General features: G+C 53.0%; 4 protein-coding genes across 8 annotated transcripts; 3 read left to right on the top strand and 1 right to left on the bottom strand.

The window, feature by feature from the left end:
- The first annotated feature begins 33 nt into the window (after positions 1 to 33).
- On the top strand, positions 34 to 5,634 carry NOP9 (NOP9 nucleolar protein). The gene is made up of 10 exons (XM_045569711.1): positions 34 to 379; positions 579 to 1,022; positions 1,822 to 1,932; positions 2,173 to 2,314; positions 2,439 to 2,631; positions 3,605 to 3,745; positions 4,149 to 4,274; positions 4,464 to 4,700; positions 4,917 to 5,022; positions 5,360 to 5,634. The coding sequence occupies exons 1-10, from the start codon at positions 142 to 144 to the stop codon at positions 5,515 to 5,517; spliced, it is 1,896 nt and encodes a 631-aa protein (XP_045425667.1). The 5' UTR covers positions 34 to 141; the 3' UTR covers positions 5,518 to 5,634.
- LTB4R2 (leukotriene B4 receptor 2) lies at positions 5,596 to 12,509 on the top strand. Of its 2 annotated transcripts, none has more exons than XM_045569723.1 (3): positions 5,596 to 5,613; positions 10,683 to 10,776; positions 11,150 to 12,509. In XM_045569723.1, exon 3 carries the CDS (start codon positions 11,160 to 11,162, stop codon positions 12,240 to 12,242), a length of 1,083 nt encoding a protein of 360 aa, XP_045425679.1. In that variant the 5' UTR covers positions 5,596 to 5,613; positions 10,683 to 10,776; positions 11,150 to 11,159; the 3' UTR covers positions 12,243 to 12,509. The 2 variants fall into 2 exon arrangements, with proteins under 2 accessions (XP_045425679.1, XP_045425687.1); XM_045569731.1 differs by lacking the exon at positions 5,596 to 5,613 and adding an exon at positions 9,419 to 9,463 and having other exon boundaries at positions 10,729 to 10,776.
- On the bottom strand, positions 5,611 to 8,942 carry CIDEB (cell death inducing DFFA like effector b). 3 transcript variants are annotated; one of them, XM_045569790.1, is made up of 6 exons: positions 8,854 to 8,942; positions 8,205 to 8,343; positions 7,766 to 7,910; positions 6,755 to 6,904; positions 6,327 to 6,517; positions 5,611 to 6,145 (listed from the first exon to the last, which is right to left on the bottom strand). In XM_045569790.1, the coding sequence occupies exons 1-6, from the start codon at positions 8,894 to 8,896 to the stop codon at positions 6,013 to 6,015; spliced, it is 801 nt and encodes a 266-aa protein (XP_045425746.1). In that variant the 5' UTR covers positions 8,897 to 8,942; the 3' UTR covers positions 5,611 to 6,012. The 3 variants fall into 3 exon arrangements, with proteins under 3 accessions (XP_045425746.1, XP_045425756.1, XP_045425766.1); XM_045569800.1 differs by having other exon boundaries at positions 7,766 to 7,874; XM_045569810.1 differs by lacking the exon at positions 6,755 to 6,904.
- A 2,729-nt stretch (positions 12,510 to 15,238) lies between the features above and the next one.
- On the top strand, positions 15,239 to 18,427 carry LTB4R (leukotriene B4 receptor). 2 transcript variants are annotated; one of them, XM_045569752.1, is made up of 2 exons: positions 15,239 to 15,519; positions 16,143 to 18,427. In XM_045569752.1, exon 2 carries the CDS (start codon positions 16,152 to 16,154, stop codon positions 17,190 to 17,192), a length of 1,041 nt encoding a protein of 346 aa, XP_045425708.1. In that variant the 5' UTR covers positions 15,239 to 15,519; positions 16,143 to 16,151; the 3' UTR covers positions 17,193 to 18,427. The 2 variants fall into 2 exon arrangements, with proteins under 2 accessions (XP_045425708.1, XP_045425699.1); XM_045569743.1 differs by having other exon boundaries at positions 15,239 to 15,523.
- The last annotated feature ends 247 nt before the right edge of the window (positions 18,428 to 18,674 follow it).

The following is an 18,674-nucleotide window of genomic DNA, read 5'->3' as shown; positions in this document are numbered from 1 at the left end:
GCGGAACCGTGACGTAGTAGGCTGCGCCAGGAGAGCGCCAGGGTTTCTAAACTTGGTCGGGACTAGGCTCACGCCTCACGGCGTTGCGAGTTGGTCTTTGGCTGAGGAAGGTTTTGCAGCCGGAAAGGTTCCGAAGCACCCATGGGGCTGGGCCTGCGCTCTCCCCACAAGGTGCGGCGCCGGTTCCCCGCTGGTGGCAAACGGGGGCGCGGGGCCAAGGGGTCGGGGCGCCCCTCACCAGGCCGCGAGCGGCAACCTCCGGATGGGCGCTCGGAGCCGGCTTTAGATTCGCACCCTCACCTGAGTTCTGAAGCTCTGGGGTATTTCCGCCGGGCGCTGTCCGCGCTGAAAGAGTCTCCCGCGACTGGGGAAGAACGAGGTAGGGAGGAACTTCGGGGTTTAGACCAAGAGCATAAAATCCAGGACAGGCAAGGAAACTTTCGGGGGTCGCCCGGGCGTGGGGACTTAGTTTATTTCCTGGGTCCTCTTCCTCGGCCCCCGCTCCTTAGTTAAGTGATGAAATATAACCATATTCTCTTCTCAGTCTCTTTAAAATATTTCTCTCCTCACCTTTCCAGAACTGATGGTGCGCAATATTTTGAAGGAAGTGGAGGCTCAGGCCTTAGCCTTGTCCACGAACAGAACCGCCAGTAGGATGGTGCAGGAACTGTTGGAGTTCAGTCCTTTGAAACCGTTCTGTCGAGTATGGGCTGCTTTGCGCTCCAACTTGCGCTTTTTGGCCTGTCACCAGTGTGGGGTCCATGTATTGCAAAGTGCTTTGCTGCAGCTGCCTCGATTGCTGGGGAGTTCTGCAGAAGAGGAGGAAGTGGAGGATGGGAAGGATGGTCCCATGGAGACCGTGGAGGAGCTTGTCCTGGGACTAGCAGCTGAGGTGTGTGATGATTTTCTTTTCTACTGTGGAGACACACATGGCAGCTTCGTGGTCAGAACTCTGCTGCAGGTGTTAGGAGGGACTATCCTGGAGTCTCAGAGAGCCAGGCCCCGTGGCTCCCAATCGTCTGGTAAGTATTGTGAGAGAGGGAAGTAGACCTAGCGTGAAGGAGAGTTTAGGAAGTTTAGAAGGAGACATAAGCTCATGGGGGAGCTTGACCTTGAAGAATTAACAGAAAAATTAGGACAGAGCTTAGCAGGCCAAAGATTAGTGTGTGCAGAGGCCCAGAGGTAAGGATGTACAGTTGAGGAGACAGCTGTTAGGATAGGGGCAGGAAGAGGAGGTGAGTCATAAAGCACAACGGATTTTAAGCTGCCTTTTTTTTTTTTTTTACCAAAACCCATGGTAAGAAGTTTTTTTTTAAACATGACTCAACCTATACATATGTGTAAATACACCTACTGGACTCAAACAAAAGTTTGGGAAACAATATCTTTACTACACACAAGCCACTCTTTTTTTTTTTTTTTTCCTCTTTTCCTTTATTCTGCTCTGTTTCATTTGTTAAAAATGCTGGTTGAGTCCACTAATGTGATTTCATGATACAGTCATAGGCTGTGATCTACATTTTGAAAAACTCGGGGAAATAAGTTTAGAGAATTTAAATGAGGCCTGATTTTGGAATGCCTTGAATACCTGGCTGAGGAGTTTGAGCTATCTCCTATGGGCCATGGGGAAGCTGGTTGAAGTTTCTTAGAGAAATTACAACAGAAATATAGTCCGAGTTCAATCATCCAGAAGAGACATTCAGTTGTGTCACATTTGTTCTGCATCTCCAAGCTGAATCCTTGTTCATCTGAGGAATTCTTTTTCCTCCTGGAAGGCAGTTTGTGATCTCACCACTGCACATGTTCTTGATCTTTCTTCAGAAGCACAAAGGGTCCCAGCTCTGGAATGTAAGCCAACTGATTTTGAGGTCCCTGAAACCTTCTTGAATTGCCTTCAGGACCTGAGCTCCTGCTTTCTGAAGGACATTGCTGGTAAGGAGGGAAGTAGGAGGAGGGTCTAGAGTCTATTTTTCTGGTGGTGATTACCACCAAGCAAGGCCCTTAGGTCAGGTTATTCTTGTTCTTTTCAAACTTGTTTGGTTTGATATTGCAAAGCATTATGTATAGAACCTTTGTGTCCATGATCTCCTATATTTTGTTGCTTCAGGTTTAAGTTTGTGCAGTTTGTCTGAATTTGGGGAAAGCTGCTTTATTTTGGCTCTTTCCCCACAGTGTTTATCACTGACAAGATCTCCAGCTTCTGCCTTCAAGTGGCCTTACAGATTTTACACCGCAGATGGCCCCAGTTTTGTGCCCATCTCTGCAATGCTGTGATTGACTACCTGAGTACTCGTAATTCCTCAGCAGATGGCAGGTATGGTCAGGGCCTCAGGATTGACCAGGTTGGTGGGGTTGTGTGAAATGAATGAGGTGATGTGGTGCAACTGTATTTTGGATGAAGTGACATTAAGACTGCCTGATCCCCTTCTTGTCTCCAGTCCCCTACTGCTATTTCTGCGGGATCAGACGAGCTCCAGACTCCTAGAGCAGGTGCTGCTGGTGTTGGAGCCCCCAAGGCTCCAGAGCCTCTTTGAGGATCACTTCCAGGGGCAGCTGCAGACCCTGGCTGCACATCCCATTGCCAACTTCCCTTTGCAGCGCTTACTAGATGCAATCACTACCCCTGAGCTGGTGAGTTGGAAACCTGGGCTGGGTGTCTTTCTGTTAATTCTTAATCATTGGGCTTTATTTCATTGTGTACGTGTCTCTATATATCTTTGACAACGTGCTGGCCATCGCCCTTGAAAAGTTATTCCTCGAGGTTTTACAGAGCTTAGGATGTGGTTGCCCTCTCTCAGAGAGGATTTGTTTTGGCTTCTCTCAGGTATGAGTACAAAGTAGGAGACTGGCTTAATTCAAGTTTGCAGCTTGAGGTTCCATGGCCCACTCAGACTCTGGGTACTTGGCTACAAGTCCACATGATTGGTGGGGCTGTTGCCGTAGCTACTCTTTTCTTTTACTGTTTAGCACCAAGGCAGGCTTCCCTGTGGTCTCATGGGTTGTGAGTTAGAGTGGAAGAGCAGGTTTAATTCTAGTCTTCCCTTACCCTCTAGCTCTCCCTTACACATAGAGAGGGGCCATTTAAGGTCCCTATTCCTCTGTGAGGTGGCACCTCTGGGACTGCCCCGTCATCCTGGGCTTTGTCCAGCCAAACAAAAGTCCTGATATTGACAATGCTTTTTATGATTTTTTTTTTTAATTAAAAAAATTTTTTTTTTTGAGACAGAGTCCTGTTCTGTTGCCTGGGCTAGAGTGCCGTGGTGTCAGCCAAGCTCACAGCAACCTCTAATTCCTGGGCTCAAGTGATCCTGCCTCAGCCTCCTGAGTAGTTGGGACTACAGGCACTTACTACCACGCCTGGCTAAGTTTTTCTATTTTTAGTAGAGATGGGGTCTCACTTTTGCTGAGGGTGGTCTCAAACTCCTGACCTCAAGTGATCCTCCCACCTCTGCCTCCCAGAGTGCTAGAAATACAGGTGTGAGTCACCACACTTTTTATGTTTTATTTAGCATTTTTAGTTGTTTTCAGTGGGAAGATTTCTCTGAATAACTTAGCTCACCAGTACCAGAATGCCAAAGATTCTTTATCCCATGTTTCCCCTCAGCTGTCCCCTGTGTTTGAAGAGTTGAGCCCCGCCTTGGAAGCTGTCTTGGCCCAGGGCCACACAGGGGTAGTTGTTGCCCTGGTGGGGGCCTGCCGCAGAGTTGGGGCCCACCAAGCCCAGGTCCTGCAGCTGTTGTTGGAGGTGAGTGGATGTTACCTGTGATCCGTTTATGTTGTCAGTCCAAATTCTACCTGTTAGGACTTATCTAATCTTAAGTCATTGTACCTCTGGACCCAAGAGGTCTAATGTTTAGGGAGTTCACAGATACAGGGAAAAATGAGGCCAAAGCCATTTCACAGCCCCGGAATGAAAATTATCTCCCAGAACTAAAAGAGAAGTTTGTTTAAGGGGTATATGTTTATTCAACCCGTTATGTGTATAGAGGCTAGGGATACAGTAAGGTAGATGAGATCCTGCCCTCATAGAGCTTACATTCCTGTGGAGTTAGGCCTTCCCACCTTTTCCAAATGTTTTCACTGTCTAGAAAGGTGAGGTTAGGGATAGGGAAGTTCTCAGGATCATCATGTTTTGTCTTCCACTCTAGGCATTCCACTGTGCAGAGCCCTCATCTCGGCAAGTGGCCTGTGTACCTCTCTTTGCCACTTTGATGGCTTATGAGGTGTACTATGGACTGATGGAGGAGGAGGGGGCGGTACCTGCGGAGCACCAGGTGAGGTAGGGGAGAGGCTAAGCCAGTGACTAACTGGGGGCCAAGCTTTGTAGGGCTTAGGAAGCCTCTCCTGAGGTGAGGGTGGTGAGATTTCTGACTTCATCTAGATGGAAGTGGCTTTATCCTGGGGATGGGCTCATCCACCTGGCATGGTGGCTGCCTCCTAATTTCCTATCTCTGTGCTTCTAGGTGGAAATGGCTGCAGCCAGGGCCCTGGAGGAAGTGACAGTCCTGGGGTCTCTACTGCTTCAGCATCTGCTGCACTTTTCCACTCCTGGTCTTGTACTTCGAAGTCTGGGTGTCTTGACGGGACCACAACTTCTGGCACTGGCCCAAAGCCCTGCTGGCTCCCATGTTCTGGATGCTATCTTGACCAGCCCCTCTGTGACACGGAAACAGCGCCGCCGTGTGCTGCAGACCCTAAAGGTTAGACTTGTGGCTTCTGCCTTGATTTCCCTCCATCATGCATTTAGAGAATATGAGCTTCCCCCAGGCCTATACCTTCAAAGAGAAGATATGTAGTTCCTAGACTATTTTGACTTAGCCTCTAAACTCTTCAGAAACACTCCCCTTTGCTCCCTCCCCCCCAACATACTTTTATGGTCTTCCCTAGAGGGACCTACCTTGCTTGTTTCAATGCAGGGACGGTATGTGGCTCTGGCCTGTAGTCGCCATGGAAGCCGAGTGCTAGATGCCATCTGGAATGGAGCAGCCTTGGGGGCCCGGAAGGAAATTGCTACTGAGCTGGGTGAGTACCAGCACCTCTCTTTGATGTTTCCAGAATTTCCTTCTTCTTACTCCAGATAGCTGAGTGGCTGGGGAGTGGACTTAAATTTAGCAGAGACTTCAGTTCCAAAAAGTAATCTTGCTTGTGGGTTCTTAGCAGTCTGCTTTCCCCTTCCCCTCTGCTGACTGATCGTGTAGTACTCTGCTTCCACCCCTCCTCCTGGCTTCTGTTCTTTGGGGAGTGTTCAGTCTATCTCAATGGCAGGTCCAGGGTCTGAGGAAAATGGAGGGACCTTCACTCCAAGTAGAGTCTGTCTTCGAGCACGGGTGGTACTAAACATGAGTGGTTTCCTTTGCAGGGGAGCAGAACCAGGAGCTGATAAGAGACCCTTTTGGCCACCATGTGGCTCGAAATGTGGCACTGACTACCTTCCTGAAGCGACGAGAGGCTTGGGAACAGCAGCAGGGTGCCGTAGCTAAGCGGAAGCGGGCATTGAACTCCATACTTGAAGGCTGAGGCCTTTGGATCTGGAACTGGTTGTTGGTGGGAGAGGGTGAAAGGAGTATCATCCCATTTCTTTCCTGGTTTAAATGGGATTCAAAAGTCTTATTGGTAAACATTTTTATATTTTTATTGAAATGTTTTTATTTTGGTGGGGAAGTGTATGGAGACAGAGATCTCACAGTAAGATTAGAGAGGATCTGTTCAGTGTGCTGAGGGCTTAGGGACAGGAGGAGTTGGTAAGGGATCTAGATGTAGCAGCAGTCAAGTTGGGATTAAAATGCCTGGAGATAGGCTTGTGGCCTTTCAGGCTAAGTGGGAGGCTGGAAATGTGGGTAGGAATGGAGAGCATTCTTCAAGTAAGGGTGTAGGTTTGGGGTATAAGGCATTATGGTGATGAGTTCTGTCACGGTGGGGCCTGCACTGTCTGCAGGTCCTGAAACCTGATGCTGTCACAGTCCTCAGTGTGTCTCTTGGAACGAGTCTGGGGTAGAAGCTCAGAGCCCTTTATCAGTAGGAACGGAGGCGACCCTGCTGGTGCCACTGCTCAGCTCCCTCCACTACATGGCGAAGGGTGGAGGAAACTCCCAGCAGCATATGGCCCATGCCTTGTAGCAGCATGGAAATCCACCGAAGGAGCTCCCTGAAAGGCAGAGACAAGAGGAAATCAGATGATTAGGGAAACCCAGGAGGAGGCCATCGAGCTGGGGGCTGAAGGTTTTCCACAAGCAAGAGCTAACTGGGGGTAGGTGGGTATCAGAGCAGGAATTATGGGAACTGTCCAACTGTTGGGGATGGGGAAGTATGACATTCTGATTTCTGACCTGAGTATTTTCTTTGGGCCGAGTCCTTGAAAATCACAACTCATGGAGTATAGCCCGTAGAATGTGGCTTTGACGTTCAGGCTGCCAAAGAGGTCTCGAGGGTTTTGCTTGTACACATCAAAGGTGATGCGGGCGATGTCCTTGCTGTGCTTGGGCTTCTCCCGGCCCAGGCCATAGGACAGCATTCGACTCTGTCGGGCACCCCCATCAGTGCAATGAACCCTCACGCCCTGCCGCCCACCACTAATCCCCATCAGCACTGGATCACACCCACCCTTCCCTGGACTGTCTGTGCACTATGTGATGTCCTTGACAACTCTACAGCTCTCCCAGCACCTCTGGCCCGCAAGATCAGGGTTAGGTTAGAGAAGAAGCTTGGGAGAGCCATAAAGAATTGGTGGTCTAAGCAGCCCTAGCCTGGGCCTCACCCTGGGGGGGCTCCAGCTCTGCCCGCACTCCAGCACCATCAGGCATGTGTCATCCTCCAACAGCTGGAAGAAGTCCTCACTCTCCACTGCAGTCCCATCCTCCTCTAGCACCAGGGTTAGCACTCCACTCAGCAGCAGGGTTTCCAGTGCCTGCACAGTGGCCAGAAGCAGGGAGGAAGGGGCAGATCTTATCCCATGCCCTTCTCCTGTTCAGCTGCGCAGCATCCATTGGTTGGCCCTAGACACTGGTTGACACCCCTAGTCTACTTCCTGGCATTTTGCCATCCCTTTTAAAGGCTGCAGCTCTCAGTGTTCTTTAGTTGTTGGGGGACCCTCACTAGGGACTGACTTTTTTTCCTCATTGCTCCTACCATGTCATTGTCATCTCCCCCTGCTCTCCTCCAAGCCACTCCTACTGGTTTGGAATCGAAAAGCTAGCAAGGTTCTCTTCAAGTCCATCCTTCTATCTTATTTACAACATCTCACCTCACTCTTTCCCCATCCTCAGAGTTCTTCAGAACTGTTTGGAGTAGTAGTGTTTAACCTCTTTGAGCCGTTATATGCATGAACACTTTACATACATTATCCCCTTTTACTCCTTTCAACAACCCTAGGAGGTGATGTATTATTATTATTTTTTTGTAGATGAAGAAACTGAAGTTTTGATAGGTTGAATAACTTCCCAAGGTGTGACAGCTGGGAAGTGGCAGAAACAGGATTTGAACTTGATTTGTCATACAAATCGCCCTTCATACTGACTTCTGAATTCTGTCCCTCCAACCCTCCCTACCACCTACTGCTTCCCCTTCTCCCAAAGAAACACTCACTATGTGGAAAATAAACCATTGACCCAAATGCAGCAGAGGTCATTGGGCTTACCCTCCCTGCTTTTACCCCTCTGGGGCAGGGGCAACTGTGTGGCGTCAGACCTTTCTGCTCCATCGTCCCAAGCTGTCAGTATTCTCAGCGCCTTGGCTACTCCTGCTGTAGGAACCCAGGCATTTGGCTCACCTTGTCTAGCAGCTCCTGGCGGGTGGCAGCTGTCAGACCTTTCCGGATAGTCCTCTTGTGATCACAGACACGGAAAGGTCGCTGGGGTGGTGGAGCTGAGGTCCAGACCCTACGTCCAAACTTGGAGCTTATATTAGACACGGACCTGGTAGTTGGGAAGAAAGATCAAAAAGGGGGGCAGAGGGGATGATGGGGGTGGGGTGGCTGGAGGGCTAGGGAGGGAGGGATCTAGTTTGCAGGTCAGGGTAGCAGATTAGAGGAGGGAGAGAGGGAGAGACCATGGAGTGGGGGTGGACTTCAGGAGCTGGACCAACCCACTGTGGAGTGGCGGCAGGACAGGATGGGGTACAAGCGAGTGAGTCCCCTAGGGCTGAATGGAGTTTTGCTGCCCTGCCCATATCCCTAGAGTTGGAGGGCAGAGAGGAGGGTTAGAAGTCACCTGAGCAGGTCGCCAGGGTTGAGGGCTGAGAGGTAGTCCATGGTGAAGAGTTGCCTCTCCTGTGGCTTCTGGGCTGGGTGGTTCTCTGCTGTCCTGGGGCTGAAGTGGTGTTTTCTGTTACAAAGCTGGGATCTCAGCCCTGGATGAGGTAGGGAATGAGTCAAGCACGGACTCTGGCCCCCCTGCCTGGCTAGTAAGAAGGCAAAGTCCAAGGGGAGGGAAGGCGGAGGGGTTCGACGGGATCGCGGAGGAAGAACTGCCCAGCAAATGCTACAGGAGCTTGTGCGTGTCTCTGGTGAGGGCGTGTGTTGTGAGGGTAAATGAGAACTATGTAAAAGGATGGAATGTGATGTCTGGTGTTTTTATTTCTGTGGAGGGAATTTCTAGGGACAGTTTCTGGCTCCCAGCCTCTGAGAAGGGGCATTTTATGTGCGCTGCACTGTATGTGCTGCCACCTACTGGAAAAGCCATAAGCTGCAGCTTTAGGGAAAGGGAGGTGGGGCTGAGGTTGGGGAAATGGATGGGAGCATGGGCGGGGCTTGGGGAAAATGAGAGGTAAGTCAGTGTGTCCGGGAGGGGTGTGAGGAGAGAGTGCATCCTGATCTAGGGTCACCAGGGTTCTGTCTGGGACCCTGGCCTTCCTGCTTACCTGATCCTGCCTCCTTGGTTGAGGGGAGGGGCTGGCGCAACATTGCTCTGGCTTCCTTCTCCGGAACTGTCTGCTTCAGCTACACTGAAGTAGTGACCTCTCTCACCTTTTTCCTTCAATTAATGGGCATGAAGAAGATGTGAGTGGGGCAGGAGATGTCCTTTGGTAGCATCAGGACTTTAGCTTCTGGTACCCTGTGTCCCACCTCTGATTTCAGTTGCAGCTGTGGTGGACAGTTGCATGGAAGCTGAGACTCTCGCTGACATTGAACCCCTCAAATGAGCACAATTTCTGCTTTCCTGCCCAGGAGCCTTGCAGGGTCCCCCAGTTTCCTCACTTTCTCTCTATGTCCTGACTGAGAAACAGAGTGCCTTGATTGCCCTGTGACCCAGCCAGCTGCATTTCTCCTGCAGGCTTGAGCTCAAGCCAAGGCCTTAACCATTCCCAGGCACTGATAAAGGTGTTCAGGGTTCAGGTTGTTGCCCAAAACACAGAAAGAAACTGGCCCTGACTCTAAGCTAAATTCCTTAAACCCTCCTTACCTTGACTCCCTTTTTGTGGACAGGTAGAACATCTCTCACTGTCGTGAGGATTTGCTGCAGCCCACTCTGTAAGTTCCCCTAATAATTGCTTTGGACTGATCACACTGTATGTGAGCTTCTTTATTTGGAATTCCAACTGGCCCCATCCCTGGACAGTTTGGGACACTCCTTTGTGGGAATTCCCCTGCCACCACTTTTGGGGCAACTCCAGCTGGGACAGAACAAGCATGGCAGCTCACTCAACCCCCTGACAAGTACAGGCTGCAAGTTTAGGGGCATTAATCATTAATGCCCCAGGATAATCCTCAAATAATGGGGCAAGCCCTAGTCTTCTGTCTTGGGCAGAGGTTCCCAATGTCTGCTGAAGGGACTTAATAACATGCTCTTGTTGGCTTTCCTGTTCCCTATCTTACACTGCTCCCTCACTCTGGCTTCCTGAGCTGACCTTCCAAATACAGCATAACCTGTGCCCATGCCCTTAGCTCAGGCTCTGCTGTGGAGGAACACAAACTAAGATAATACTCCTGGTGTCCTGGTTCTCAAGGAACCCCGGTTCCGGCTATTAACTGGGCAGAGAGGTCTTTCTTTTCCCTTCTCCAACTCTCAATTTCCTGGCCCCCCTCAAATCTCTTCATTTCCAAGTTTTGCCTGACCTCTCTAAGAAGACAGGGCTGCTTCTCAGTATGTCTTTACCTTTGTACCCTTTCTTATATCTTAGTGCAGCCTGGTAGTGTGGTCTCTTCAAGGTTGTGTGTTACAACTCCCCAACCAGGTTATAAGCCCCTTATGCATCTGTGCATCCCCCACCTCCCCACCCCCTGAACCTTAGCACCATGCCTCACATGGAAAAGCTGACATTTGAAAGCCTAGTGAGAGTCCTGGGGGTGGAGTGACTGGGACAGGGCCCAAAGCAAGAGATGGGAGGAGGCAGGCCAGGAGCTGAGGAAGAAGGGTGGCTCAGCAGGACAAGGAGGCTGGAAACAGGCAAAGATAGAGCAGCTGGGGGAATGAGTTCGGGTCACCTCCTCTGCTGCATAAGTGCTGCACAAGGTGGGCGGGGAGGATTGGGGCCAGAGCTAGGGGAGGGATGAGAACAGAAGCAGGACCAGGGTCAGAATTCAGCAGAGTGCTCCTACTCCCCTCCTGTTTCCTGGGGAGGCAGGTTCTCGCACGCCTGGACGTGTTAGTGATGGGAAGGAGTAGGGTGAGGGAGGGGCCCCAAGAAGGCCCAGGATGAGCCCATCTTGTCCCTCCCCATTCACGCCTCACCTTCTGTAAATGTGACAGGCACAGGACAGGAGTAGACAGTAGACACTGCTTCTTCACCTTTCAGCTTCCCTAGGCCCCTTGGAGGACCCTAACCCAGCGTGCTCCCAGCTGTGTAAGTAGATCTGCTCATGCCACTTTACTCCCCACCACCCACTTTTACCCTGAGGTATAAGGAATGGGGCCAGGCAAAGGAGGAGGGGCCGGGCTAGAAGGGTGGAGGTGGAGATAGTGACAGCCTGGAGTGTGGACCTGTGGCTCTGGGAAGGAGCCTGGAGTGGGGGAGGTCAGCTGACTGGGAGCAGGGGATCTGAGTTCCAAGAAGGAGTATTGTTTGAGTTTAGGAAGTCAAGGGTCCAGACAGAATGGAGGCAGGCTGCAGGAAGGGTGTAAGGGGGAGGCACGGTCCCTTCATACCAGGCATCAGAGGCAACATGGGCTTCTGCCCAGCCCTGAATGCCTTCTGTGGCCCCTCCACCCCACTGTAGGCCAAGAAGGATGTCGGTCTGCTACAGTCCCCCAGGGAACGAGACGCTGCTGAGCTGGAAGGCCTCGCGGGCCACAGGCACGGCCTTCCTGCTGCTGGCGGCGCTGCTGGGGCTCCCTGGCAACGGCTTCGTAGTGTGGAGCTTGGCGGGCTGGCGGCCTGCACGGGGGCGGCCGCTGGCTGCCACGCTCGTGTTGCACTTGGCGCTGGCCGACGGCGCGGTGCTGCTGCTCACGCCGGTCTTCGTGGCCTTCCTGACGGGGCGGGCCTGGCCGCTGGGCCAGGCGGGCTGCAAGGCGGTGTACTACGTGTGCGCGCTCAGCATGTACGCCAGCGTGCTGCTCACCGGCCTGCTCAGCCTGCAGCGCTGCCTCGCCGTCACCCGCCCCTTCCTGGCGCCCCGGCTGCGCAGCCCGGCCCTGGCCCGCCGCCTGCTGCTCGCCGTCTGGCTGGCCGCCCTGTTGCTCGCCGTCCCGGCCGCCGTCTACCGCCACCTGTGGAGGGATCGCGTGTGCCAGCTGTGCCACCCGTCGCCGGCCCACGCCGCCGCCCACCTGAGCCTGGAGACTCTGACCGCCTTCGTGCTTCCTTTTGGGCTGATGCTCGGCTGCTACAGCGTGACGCTGGCGCGGCTGCGGGGCGCCCGCTGGGGCTCCGGGCGGCAAGGGACGCGGGTGGGCCGGCTGGTGAGCGCCATCGTGCTCGCCTTCGGCTTGCTTTGGGCCCCCTACCACGCGGTCAACCTTCTGCAGGCGGCAGCCGCGCTTGCTCCGCCAGAAGGGGCCTTGGCGAGGCTTGGCGGGGCGGGCCAGGCAGCGCGGGCGGGAACCACGGCCTTGGCCTTCTTTAGCTCCAGCGTCAACCCGGTGCTCTACGTCTTCACCGCCGGGGATCTGCTGCCCCGAGCAGGTCCCCGTTTCCTCACACGGCTCTTCGAGGGCTCTGGGGAGGCCCGAGGGGGTGGCCGTTCTAGGGAGGGGACCATGGAACTCCGCACTACACCCCAGCTAAAAGTGGTGGGCCTGGGCAGGGGAAATGGGGACCCCGGCGGAGGGATGGAGAGGGACAGTCAGGAATGGGACCCTCGACACTAAACCCTACAACCAGGCCTGTGCCTCCCTATGCCTTTCCATTACCCCTGAGCACTGGGGGACCCTTCTCTGACTACAGTTTGGGTCTGGCTGGGTAGGGTTGTTATACACCTGGGCAGGCCAGGTTCCTCCAAGCTGAGGGATTATGAGGGCGGTGATGGTCCATGTTAACTGACTACTGTGTGCTTGCAGGTTGGCATGTACCCATGTGCCAGGGCTGCGTACTTGTTGCCAATAGCTATTATTGTGAAATACACCAGGAAGCCATTAGATGATGGCCTAAGTGTGCTCCCTCTGGTGGTTCATCATGCCTGAGTTGTACTGAAGCCATCTAGTTCTCTGCTGGGTCAGGCCAGAGCTGGGCAGTGCCAGCCTTCAGTGGCATCTTGCCCTGGCCTCCCCAGGCCAGGTGCCCTGATTCTTCCAGGCCAACCCATACAACCACTCTGGAAATGAAGAGAGAAAAAGGAAGGAAAGGTATGGGAGCTTGGATGAGGGGTGGGAATGGGATCCATTCTTGGGTCTACAAGAGCCTCCTGGGGGAAGAAACTGGCTCTGGAAGGAGAAAGTGAATCTGTGGGGTTTGAAAGGAAAGTTTTCCTGTCTGTGTTGTGGTTGGTACAGTGGGAGAGAGGCACACAAGGAGTGAAGAATGGTGTAGGGGCCCTGGGAATCTGAGACTTACCTTCCTCTCTCACCATCTGACCCTTCCCCCAAAGGCTACCTGACTTGAAAAGGAACCCAGGAGCAGGCAGTCACTAAACTAGGGGAAGTTTGGGGGTTGAGGATGAGGGGGTATGGGGAATCATGGGAATATGGAGACGACAGGAAGAATTTTTCAGAAGGTGCCACCTCTCTGTTCTCTCTTTTTTCTCTTTGCCAAGTATTGACTCCTCCCAAGACTTTGCTAGCTGTTCCTAATCCCTTCCCCAATACTTCTCAGCCCCAACATTTGGGATCTACCTCTAAGTCTAAAAACTGTTCTAGATCGTGACATGTTTTATTAAGGGGATGCAGAATGGGATTCTTTTCAGGGGAGATCCATGTGCACACACATGTGATCACTACGTGACCAACTCATCCCACTTGGCCCAGAAAATCCATTGTCCCAGCCCCATCAGTCTCCCAGGAAACTCAGATGGTTGGTCCCTGAATGGTTACCCTGACCATCACCCCAGCTTCTGCTTTAGTGACTGTTCACACTCCTCCTAGAAGAGGCCAGAAAGAGCAAAGGAAATCCAGTCCCCAGGGTCATGCCAGAGCCACCAAAACCGGGATTGGAGTATACCTCTGAGCTAGGACATCAGGGTATATGCTTAGAGTGCCTAGTCCTGGGTAGGGGGAAGAAAGGTCATCAAGGGAGATAAGGGTGGGGAGTAGCTTGAGATAGGAGGCAAGAACAACCCAGTCTTTTTTTTTCTTTTTTTGAGACAGAGTCTTGCTCTGTCACCCAGGCTAGAGTGCCGTGGCATCAGCCTAGCTCATAGCCACCTCAAAATCCTGGGCTCAAGCAATCCTCCTGTCTAAGCCTCCTGAGTAGCTGTGACTACAGGCATGCGCCACCACACCCAGCTAATTTTTCTACGTTTAGTAGAGATGGGGTCTCACTCTTGCTCAGGCTGGTCTCAAACTCTTGACTTCAAGTGATCCTCCTGCTTCAGCCTCTCAGAGTGCTAGGATTACAGGCATAAGCCACCGCGCCCAATAGACAACCCAGTCTTTATCTGAATCGGCCTTTGGTTGACCCCTGGAACTCTGAGCTTCTATCAGAAGCTTCTGTCTTCAAACACAGACTTCGAGGGCTTCTTTCTGACCTCGTGTGCTGGGGCAGAAGTTCCCTAACTTCCTCTGTTACATATTCCTCATCTCACACACCCGGTGTGATCAGAAAGCCCTTCCTCAACTCTGCCTTCAGTTCTTGCTGCGGTTTCAGCCCATTTCTTTTCATCATATCCTCTGCTTGACAGTTGCTGGGTTAATGTTGCTCTGGCTTTTCTCAAAAAAGGGGGCTCTGGAAAGGGTGAGGGACCTCAGCAAATGCCGTTACACCATTACACTCTGCATCTTTCCTGAGAAGTGACAGAGTAGAAAGGGAAGCCGGAAGGCTCATGGTCAGGTTGAAGGAAGGAATCTTTAGTTCTTAGCTTCTACAGGAGACTTCAAGGAAAGGAGATGTCTCTGCATACAGGGAAGGGAAGGGTGACCCTTTTGGGGCTTTTTACCTTTCCACATTCCTGGCTTTCTCTCTTGGCAGAGTGGGCATGAGGCATCACAGCTCCTGACCCCTCACTCCCACTCCTCATGCTCAGCCCAGCCTACCTTAGCCTTGACCTTCTCTGTGTGTCTAAAGGAGAACTGGGCAGTAGGCATGGGAAGGTAGGAGAGAGGTGGTTCCAATCTCCTTGCCCAGCACCCAGATCTTAAATCCAGACCTGGCAGGGTAACCATATGGACAAGTGCAAGGCAAGTGGTTGGGGGAAAGGGAAGAAATTGGCATTCTGTGTGATACCAAGAAGACCATCTGGATTTAGACTTCTACCAAAGAGATTGGAGAATTTGTTGACCTGAATGGAACCAATCCCTTCAAGTAAGGAGTGGGATGGAGGGTGCTGGATGATGGCCCTTTTCCCACAACCTACGTCATGGCTTGAACTGAAGCCAAAGGCAGGGTGCTGCCCTCTTCGGGATTCACCAACATGCCCTCTTTAAACCATGATGTTGCCAAACCCAAACCCAAACCCAGAACCTACAGTTCTAACCTACACTTCCTATTAACCTAAAAATCTACATTATTCACACAAGATATAAAGATACCAGTATTCTAGCCTCTTAATCTGAACCCATTTCTCCTTTCTGGTTTCCTGCCCTCCTTCTCTTACATGATACAATTCATTACTTTGTTCGAATTCTCCAGTCTAGACCTGCATCTGGAGGCCACACCCCAGCCTACTCACTTCCCCCACCCCCTTTTTCCTCTCTCGCTGCCCCTTCTCATCTTGCCTCATGCCTCAAGAGTCCTCCTCCCCAGTGAACTGCCCTGGAACACAAAGACTTTCCCCCCTCCTAGTGAAGGGAGGGGTGGGGGTTTCAGCCCCACCCTCAGGAAGATGCGTCTTCTGCCTCCCCTGCTCGGTAGCACTTCCTCTCTGGCTGACTTGGCTGACAGCACCCAGACCCGGGGCCAGGACCCTGGCACTGGGACAGATCCAGGGATAGGCTACACCACTTTGCCCTGACCCTGGGATTGGCACCACCTTCCAAACAGTCCCTGGCAAAGCTTGTAAGTAAGTATCCTGGGAGTGGGGGTGGGGGTGGGACAGGTGCAGCCATGAGAGAAACTGCAAAGGAATCCCCAAAGCAAGCCTGGCCAGTGTAAAAAGAGTTGGGAGGATTTGTCCCCGTTGCCTGTCCACGAACTCCTCCCCATAGCTGTTATTCCTGGTGACCCTGGGCATCTCTGGGGAGAGTGGGTAGGTGATTGGAAGAAGTCAGTGGGACTGAGGGGCGAACGGCCTGGGAGGGGACAGATGACCTAGCCTTTCAAAGGTGCAGAATTGGTGAGGAAAGCCTCCCAGACTGGTTGGGGGCTTCAGGTCTCCTAAGGGAAAGAGGCTGAAAAGGTCCGGAAATGCTGCTGCTGCCACCACTGTGCATTTTGCAATTGGGTCTGTGGGCAGGAAGGGGCCCCATGGCCCAGTTAGGAAACTAGTCTTTCTACTCAACCAGATCCCCTTAAGACAGGGGATCAGGCGGTGATGGGGGCCGTATATTTCCGAGGTGCCTCTGATGCTGCTGACCTGGGAGACAGACCAGAGTACTCAGATTAGGTGTGTACAGGATGTCAGGAAACCCTTGCTCCTCTTGTCCTCTACCCTCATGCGCGTGTCCGCCCTTGCTCTCCAGGTTTCTCCAATGGCAACAAACACTACCTCTCCTGTAGCATCCTCCTCACTTAATGTCATGTTCATCTTTGCGCTGGCTATCATCCTATTGTCGGTGGCGCTGGCTGTGGGGCTCCCTGGCAACAGCTTTGTGGTGTGGAGCATCCTGAAAAGGATGCGGAAGCGCTCCGTCACTGCCCTGCTGGTGCTGAACCTGGCCCTGGCCGACTTGGCTGTATTGCTCACTGCTCCCTTTTTCCTCCACTTCCTGGCCCGAGGCACCTGGAGGTTTGGACTGGCCGGCTGCCGCCTGTGCCACTATATCTGCGGAGTCAGCATGTACGCCAGCGTTCTGCTGATCACCGCCATGAGTCTGGACCGCTCGCTGGCGGTGGCCCGCCCCTTTGTGTCCCAGAAGCTGCGCACCAAGACGACTGCCAGGCGGGTGCTGGCAGGTATCTGGGTGGTGTCCTTCCTGCTGGCCACGCCCGTCCTCGTGTACCGCACGGTGATCTCGGTACAGAACAACAGGAGCCTGCACTGCTCTTTGAACTACACCAACGAAGGCCACAGGGCCTTCCATCTGCTCTTCGAGGCCGTCACGGGCTTCCTGCTGCCCTTCATGGTCGTGGTGGCTAGCTACTCCGACATCGGGCGCCGGCTGCAGGCCCGGCGCTTCCGCCGCAGCCGCCGCACCGGGCGCCTGGTGGCGCTCATCATCCTGGCCTTCGCGGCCTTCTGGCTGCCCTACCACGCGGTGAACTTGGCCGAGGCGGGCCGCGCGCTGGCCGGCCAGCCTGCGGGGTCCGGGCCCGTGGGGCAGCGGCTGAGCCTGGCCCGTAAAGTGCTCATCGCGCTCGCCTTCCTGAGCAGCAGCGTGAACCCCGTGCTGTACGCGTGCGCCGGCGGCGGCCTGCTGCGCTCGGCCGGCGTGGGCTTCCTCGCCAAGCTGCTGGACGGCACGGGCTCCGAGGGGTCCAGCGCCCGCCGCGGGGGCACCCTGGGCCAGACCGTGAGGGGCGCCCCCGCGTCTCCGGAGCCCGACCCCGCCGAGGGAAGCGAACTGAACTAGGCCTGGTGGAAGGATGCTCATTTTCCTCCCAGCGGAGTGCCCCACTCCCCCACTCCGGGCTGACCCATTTCTGTACCCGGAGGAGGAGCAGGGGCGTGGCGGCGGGGGTGGAGCAGAGGAAGAGGGAGGGATGGGGCGAGAGAGGACAGAGTGAGCGCATGCTCCAGCCTGGCTCCTGTGGTCAGCTTTACCACTAAAACTGAAGTCTGAAGTCGGGTCAACCCTGCAAGTGGGGCATGTGTTAGGGGCCATTGGGGTGCTTGCAGGCGTCCTGATAGGGTTTCTCTCAGTAGCTGAGAGTCACATCCTTTAGTTCCCCATGATTTACAATTTTGGAAGGGACACAAAGACAGACATAGAACCCCCCTCCCTTGATTCTGAAGTAGGTGGTCTGCAGATCATACTTAGAAAAACACAGTTTATGGACTCCTAAAGGAGCTTGTCCAGGAAGACCATGCATGTAGCTTTGTCACTCCAGAATCTGTGACTCAGGGACCTTCTGAGAAAACACTGCTGTGAACAGTCTTCCCTGAAGCCTGTGATAAGTATCCTTGTTAGCATGACTTCAACTTCCTGCCAGTAATCTTCCTCTTTCACTTGAAGACCAAGTCACCACCAGATCTTATGCCCTAGAATCCTGCACATCAGCATCTGCCCGTCCCGGCAACATGTGGCCACGGGCAGCCCTAGGAAGCAAAGATTCCCATAGGAAAGAGACGCGTTATTATTTCCTAGGAGTGACTGTTACCTTAGAGAACCTTGGCCCAGCTCTGGTCTGACAAATTTTAGGAAGATGGCAGTAGCAGTGGCAGCAATGTACTTTTTGTATCTTTCCCACGAAAAAATGAAATAGTGACTAGGAGAGCAAAACCAAAAATCCATGTGCAAGATATGCAACAAACTAGGATGTCAAGATATCTCCCATGGACCCAAAAATATGAGCCCATGAGAGTGAAACATCGATGCCATGATACCCACCAATAGGTCAGCGTCTGCACGGAAGGATGTGAAAGGAAGCAGGAGTGCCTCTGATGGGCCCGAGGACAGGAGAGCCCCAAACTATCTCCAGGTCCTTACCGGAAATCAGGGTGGGCCAGTCTGAGAACAGCAGCTGAAACTGGGAGAGACCTGGTAGATTATTTTCAGGCCTCTTGCCCATTCTGCACAGTAAGCACATAATATGTGCTTATCTGGTGTTTGTTGAATGAATAAAGGTCAAATGACGTTTCCCCAGATATTCCCTTCCAATATTTGTGGGTGGGGCACAAGAAAGGACAAATCCTTGTTTGAGCCACGTGGCTAAATTCTTTATGCTTCTGAGGTGTACAAAATACTGGAATCAGGTTGGCAGGCAGGCAGGGAGGCTGAGACAGCCCTCTTTTTGAGCATGTGAGAAGAATCACTTCCTTCTAGCATGCGCACACACACACACACACACACACACACACACACACTTTCTCTCAATCTGGCCTGGCAAGACGC

The sequence above is a fragment of the Lemur catta genome, chromosome 1 (assembly GCF_020740605.2).
Source record: "Lemur catta isolate mLemCat1 chromosome 1, mLemCat1.pri, whole genome shotgun sequence".
NCBI lineage: Eukaryota > Metazoa > Chordata > Mammalia > Primates > Lemuridae > Lemur > Lemur catta.
This window is presented reverse-complemented; position numbering and strand designations above follow the sequence as displayed.

Excerpts from the sequence above, each read along its gene's own strand:
- LTB4R (XM_045569752.1), top strand. The coding sequence starts at position 16,152 with ATGGCAACAAACACTACCTCTCCTGTAGCATCCTCCTCACTTAATGTC.
- CIDEB (XM_045569790.1), bottom strand. The coding sequence starts at position 8,896 with ATGTTGCGCCAGCCCCTCCCCTCAACCAAGGAGGCAGGATCAG. Across the intron at positions 7,911-8,204 it reads AACCCTGGCGACCTGCTCAG|GTCCGTGTCTAATATAAGCT; the intron begins GTGACTTCTAAC and ends CCCAACTACCAG. Across the intron at positions 6,146-6,326 it reads GGCCCAAAGAAAATACTCAG|GGAGCTCCTTCGGTGGATTT; the intron begins GTCAGAAATCAG and ends TCTGCCTTTCAG.
- LTB4R2 (XM_045569723.1), top strand. The coding sequence starts at position 11,160 with ATGTCGGTCTGCTACAGTCCCCCAGGGAACGAGACGCTGCTGAGCTGG.
- NOP9 (XM_045569711.1), top strand. The coding sequence starts at position 142 with ATGGGGCTGGGCCTGCGCTCTCCCCACAAGGTGCGGCGCCGGTTCCCC. Across the intron at positions 1,023-1,821 it reads CCGTGGCTCCCAATCGTCTG|AAGCACAAAGGGTCCCAGCT; the intron begins GTAAGTATTGTG and ends ATCTTTCTTCAG. Across the intron at positions 2,315-2,438 it reads AATTCCTCAGCAGATGGCAG|TCCCCTACTGCTATTTCTGC; the intron begins GTATGGTCAGGG and ends TCTTGTCTCCAG.